The sequence below is a fragment of the Stegastes partitus genome, unplaced genomic scaffold, assembly GCF_000690725.1.
Source record: "Stegastes partitus isolate 25-593 unplaced genomic scaffold, Stegastes_partitus-1.0.2 Scaffold652, whole genome shotgun sequence".
In the NCBI taxonomy this organism is placed as follows: Eukaryota; Metazoa; Chordata; class Actinopteri; family Pomacentridae; genus Stegastes; species Stegastes partitus.
The window spans coordinates 91,280-97,510 of record NW_007578383.1 but is presented as its reverse complement, the minus strand read 5'-3'; the positions used below and the strand labels follow the sequence as shown (position 1 = coordinate 97,510).

General features: G+C 38.9%; 1 protein-coding gene across 1 annotated transcript in view; it reads left to right on the top strand.

The window, feature by feature from the left end:
• The window catches only part of LOC103363327 (protein FAM207A-like), a 25,591-nt gene that overhangs the window by 18,427 nt on the left and 933 nt on the right, over positions 1-6,231 (top strand). Inside the window, exon 3 of the mRNA XM_008290041.1 lies at positions 1,100-1,168. Coding sequence (XP_008288263.1) covers positions 1,100-1,168 — 69 coding nt within the window. The remainder of the gene's footprint in view (positions 1-1,099; positions 1,169-6,231) is intronic.

Sequence of the window (6,231 nt, the reverse complement as noted above, 5' to 3'; positions counted from 1 at the left end):
ATGTAGACTTCCTGCACGTCCTGGCTCAGTCAGGAAAGTGATGAAAAAAAAAATCTGTGGGAAGATGTAAAACATGCTGTGTGCACCAGCCAGCCTAAAAATATTGAGCAATTTTTTCCCAAGTTTTTTTTTTAAAAAGTTAAGATCCTGCACCTATGAAAGGCAAATCCAAATGCAAAACAGTGACCTCTCAACCTGAATTTCATTTTGGGGTGGAAGAAGAAGTCGCATAATTCTGATAAGTGGGGCAGGTGGGGAGTGATGATTGTGTAGGTGTGGCCACAAAACAACAAGACACGTCATGATGGAGCACCAAATCGCCACATCGTAGGACAGTTCAGGCAGCTTGCTTCAAATATTCTCCCACAGACAGCTGATATTGTTTCAGTTGACCACGATGTTAAAAGGACAAATTCTCCTTGCATACCTTGTGAACATCGAAGAAAACAAGGAGCATCATTTTGGGTGCTCTTTTGACATGATGCACCTTTTTGAGATCTTGGAGATTTTGGGCTTTTATTGTAAAAAAGCTCTGTTTGGTCTCTTGTCGTAGCCATGTCGATTAAAGATTTTTCAGTTTGAGACGGTCAAGAAGCAGAATTGGGAAAAAAACAAACTCTCTTTTAATCTGGTGACAGAAGAAAGTCTGCTTTTGAGGGTTTTTGTTTTATTTTAGGCACTGTTTATTATTAGAAAGCTAAATTGCAAATAGGCTAAAACAACATGATTCACATAATTGGCAGGTTTAGAAAATAATACTATTCGTTTCTTTGTAACTTTGTCTTTTGTTGTTGTCTGGGTTGTACACATTGAACAAGCTCTGTATTGTCTTTCCTGTTGTTTTTTTTTATTAACAAATGAAAGAGGAATAAGAGGAAAACTCCTCCAATTAAAGGCTCCAGCAGCGTAACAGAACTGTAACGTCCTCCTCTCGGTTCGTCCAGCTCCGCTCTCAGTTTGGACGGAGGAGTCATTCCTTCACCACCTTTGATGTATCTTTAACACATTTATGAATGTGCCTTTCCTCCTGTTTAATGAGCAGGCTTTCTCACTCCATCGAGTGAAGCCCGTCATGTAACTATTGCATGTGTTTTCACAGGCCCGGACGAGAAGAAAATCAAGTCGAAGAAAGAGAAGATGAAGGAGAGGAGGGAGAGATGGCTCAGCAGTGAGTTTGTATGAACACTCAGCACCCTCAAAGGAATGTACACATGCACACTGCTGNGTGATAGTTGTGCTACGTTCCTGCTAATGTACCAATCTGCACCAAAATGAGACCAAACATAATGTCAGCTGAGTTCAGTGCATCTGCTAGACGCAGAATATAAATAGAATTGAACCCAAAACTCCTCAATTTCCTGACCATTGGACACTACAATTTACTGAGGTTCCCTAAATGCCTCATATGCAGGCTGCAGTAGAGGCTAGCTTGTCGGCTGTGCACAGAGAAGCCTCTTGTCTCCACTAAGGTACTGCAGCTCAAACAGGTGTGAGACCAAAAGATAGTTTGAAAAAAGTCAAATTAGGCATTCTAATGTCTGGTATACCCAACTGTTGTTTTTTTTTTTTTGTTTCCTCACAGGCTGTGTTTTCTAAGAGCAGAGTTTTCCATGAGCTGGAGCATTTATTTGTGAGAAGCCAAAATCATGATTGTAATTCTACTGATTGCCTTACAAGTCCTTTTTGCAACCAAATTGTCCTGTTCCTTGCTAAATTTTCTGTGCACCTACTCATTTAGAAGATTTCCAAGAACCCTTAAATCAGAATAAATGAGGTTCTGTCAGACAGGCTTCTCTTGTACATTAGTCATGGACGATGGGAACCGTAGAAGTTTTCATGCAATGTAATGCTGAAATAATGTTTTGCGCAATGTTGTGACACAAACTCAGTTGTTCATTTAGTTTACAAACAGAGAAAATAGTTATTTCTTTCAATTCTAGAAAATTGAAATAAAGACTAATGAAAGTGATCAACATTCTTTTTTCTTACAACTTTTTCAATGAACTTTTTCCAATTCTAAATGTCATAAATGTTAATTAACTGTCAGCTCTTATGCAGAGAAAAAAAACAAACAAACCACAGAACTAAAGTAAATGTACTAATACTATACTTCTTCAAGGAGTTTTTATAGAAATATAGTAGAAAAACAGGAATGAGGGAAAGAGCAGCACCATCTTAATTAATTACTAAATTAAGGGTGATCAAATAGTTTTGAGACTGTGGCTGTAAAACTCAAAAACTGATTCAAATTTTCCCTTCATCCATTTCAAATTAGGTGTACTTGTGCAGCAACAACTTAGTTACCAGCTCACCTTTTATGTCACCTTAACTGCATCCAGTTCTAAACTACCAGTCCGACCCAGGAGGTGTAATTAGAATAGACTGAGCAGGATGTGGAGTCGGGCTGGATGTGGGTTGGGTAGGTGAGGGATTGCCTTCAGCCGGCTGTAATCACAGCTATCCATTTCATCTAACAGTGGAAAGAAGATGCNGTGTGTGTGTTTGTTCAGAGATGAATATATATTCTATTCTTCTGTGTGACAGTAGTCCACTGTTGTCCACAAACTAGGACTCTACAGGATTTAAATCAGATGCAGTGGTTCACGACAGCGACTTTAATATTGTCAGAATAATCAACTTGGCAGCACATGTGTATTTCTGATCCTAACTTTTGATTACACTTTGACCCTTTGAACCCAAAAGGGGCATGTTCTCTTTTTAAATAATCACCAAAATTACATTTTATAGAGACTGTAACTATGAAAACATAAAGAAGCTCCTCTTTTTCAAACACCGTGAAGCCATGAGGACATTTCAGGTGAGCTGCAGCCGGTTTACACAGAGCAGATTGGAGACCAGCGTGGAAGCAGAGTAAAACTGTAGATATGAAATTATGTATTTCATGTCATGCCACACTTTTTTGTCCAGTGTTAGTAACACCTGTGGGCACTGGAAAGATTCCATAGGTTTCAGGGTTAAACAATGTGTACATGAATAATCATCAAAAAATAATTTAGAACATCTGCATTTTATGGCTGACTACAGGTCTGTGAAGATTGTCAGTCACCCAGTTCATGATTATTCTCGTAGATTAATCATAGGCTGACTAAATGCTGTAACTTTACTTCTTATGTTCTAGAGTGACTCACTTTCACATTATGCTTGTTTGTGTTTCTCTAAATCAGTCATAGTCGTCATGGGCAGAGCTAAGCAAAGGATGCAGCTTTGGTCTTCCCTTTTTTGCATACAGGGAGGCTAGTATTGTGTTTAAAATGGATTATCCACTGGAAAAAAAGAAACCTTACAGTGTCCGGCTGCCAAAGCAACTCGTGGGTTAATCGGCCAGTGACGACTGTCCCAAATCACTGCACTATTTCCTGAAAATGTTGATTTAAAAAACAGTTGTTTTAGGCAGTTAGTAAGATTACAGAGGTTTTTTTGTCTGCTGTAGTCTACGTCCTCGACTTTCAACATTTATAATCCCATCCAGAATAATGAGTCAAGTTACAAGGAACCAAAGTATTTTATCGTCCACATTCTCCAGTGAATCTGAATGAAGCTTTTGCAAGCTATGAGGCGTTTAATAAGTGAATGAGTTTTGGGGGGGGGGGGCTTTTTGGAAAAATGTCCATCATAGCTTCTCTCTATAATTCTAACTCTTCTCCTCAACACCACTGTCATGATCTCCAATAATTGAGATCAGGTCTGTAACCGTACCCTTCTGCTGAGCCAATCAATTGCTCAGTAGCACAACGCGTATCCTCTTCAGGCGTATAATTAGGTGCTAATGGCTGTGTCTCTGTCCTGGTGAAACCCAACACTGGCTCCATGGCTGACAGTTTTCAGGAATTAGGAGGAAATTAGACTGAGGAATTAGTTTGTTTGTTTTTTTTTTTCAGTTTGTGGACACTGGGTAGGGACAGCAGACTTTTGGCTTTTGTACATTTTACGAACTAAAACCAGCATTACAAGCTGGAAATTTGTTACTGTGACTATATTTGCATCTGAATTTACAAACAGAGGAAAAAGTTTGTTGCGTTTTTCATTTCTGAATGTTCATAGGATAGAACATTGGTGACGTTCTTCAGCCATACAGCCACATTTTATAACCTCAATGATGTCTGACAGATTCACCAAATACACAAGTTAAAGACAACAGGTGAGAAGTGAATTTAGCGATATTTCTGTGTTAAATGATCCCTCAGAGAGAAAGTTAGAAGCGATGCTAATTCCTGATCTCACACATTCACATTCATGTTTATTCTAGTTGTTTTTCTTTGCGATGTCAATCCCAGATGCAGAGAGAGTCATCTTTCTGAAGGGTGGACAGTAGCGCTGCATTTAAAGCTACAAACACTGAAAGGCTGAAACGAGGAGTTGTACAGTCATGGTGCCATTAACCGTCTTTGGAGGATTTTAAGTGAAAAATTGGAACACACATTGTGGGTATAAGTGAGACTTTAAGTTGTTGAAAAGGGACACAATATGTAATTTAATCAAAAAAAACATAAAAAGGAAATGGAGAGAAATTGATGTTGTTTGCTAAAGTCTTCAAATCCCAGTGAATTCTCTTCATTTTGTGCATTAGTTTTTTTTATTTATCATTTGTTTCTCCCAACAGTAAACTATGGACATTGCATGAGCTCTGGACATCAGTCTGTCTATTCAATCAAAAATAGCTGTGAAAGTAGACTGTGTTTGTGAATGATTATGTTCTGTTTGCAGCCAGAGGGAAGCTTCTCTAACACTNAAGAAAACATGTAACATACCTTCCGTTATGTTGACAACAGTCAGAAACTGCAGCTGTTCAATATTAACTTTGCACTCTCCACCTCCAATGTAGAGATTTGAGGAGTCACATAAACACCATATATTGGAGAAGCTACCTTCCAGCTGTCCAAAAATCCTAGTTTTAGCATGAGTCATTTTAAACATTTATTTTTGAGGCTTATTAAAAGTAAACACATGAATAAGTTGCCTCAATAGTCATGTTTCTTCTTGTATTACGGATCTCCATCTGCAGAAACTTGCTTTCTGACCTCATCACAGACTAATTGATCTGTGCACAAAAGCTTCAAATTAATAAAAGTCCCGTGGAAGAATTTTTGGCTTTGCTTCAACTATTCTCCCACAGACAGATGATATTGTTTCAGTTGACCACGATGTTAAAAGGACAAATTCTCCTTGCATACCTTGTGAACATCGAAGAAAACAAGGAGCATCATTTTGGGTGCTCTTTTCACATGATGCACCTTTTTGAGATCTTGGAGAATTTGGGCTTTTATTGTAAAAAAGCTCTGTTTGGTCTCTTGTCATAGCCATAAACCCACCACCTGTCACCACTGATGATCCTCGTCATGAAGGTTGGGCCACACTGGGCCTGTTGATGGAGATCAGGCAGACTGTGCTTCTGCTAATGACTGGTCTGGATATAGATCACATGACATCACATTGGATTATGATGCATGAGAATCAGAATTCATGATCACAGATTATAAAAGAAAAAAAGCCTCAATAAAAGAACCTCCTTTGCTTTGCTGTGCTTTGGGGGCAGCTGAGTTAGTCTACACTTATTTCATAGCTCTGAATCTGCTGTGGTGTTAGAAAGCAAACGAACATGAGCAAACAAACAAAAGCACTTCAAGATGGTGTCTATTTACATTTCTCAAACAGATCCCAGCAGAAAAAACAACAACAATACACAAAAAAAAAACAACAACAGCAGCTCTGGAAAGTGGTTCTGGCTTGAAAAGTGTTTTTGAGCAGAAATGTTTAGAGTTATTAACCCTGGACGCACTTGTGTCAAAAGTAAATGCAAATATTAACATAATTTTAGGAAAGTCTAAAGTCCATTTACATGACCTTAATCCGCAGATGCAGTTTACTCAGTTGTCATGGAGACTGATCTGTAGTTTCATCCCCAGCACTTTGGGAACTCATCTCATTGCGGTGGAACCTGAGACTTCAATAAAAACAACCCGAGGTCCACTCATCAGTTTCTTCGGGAGCTTTCAACATTTGGAAAGCTGCAGGCAGCTCACAGTGGGAACTCTCATAGATGCTGTTTGAATGCTTTTGGTGACTCCTTGTTTCCCTGCATCTCTGCAATGGAGGTGGGAAGTGCAAAGTTAGCTTGACCCACAGAACCACAAAAGACACATTAATGGGATTATCCCTGAACCCTCTGAACCCCAAAACCTCTCAGTGGCTTTCAAAGGCATGTTAACTTTA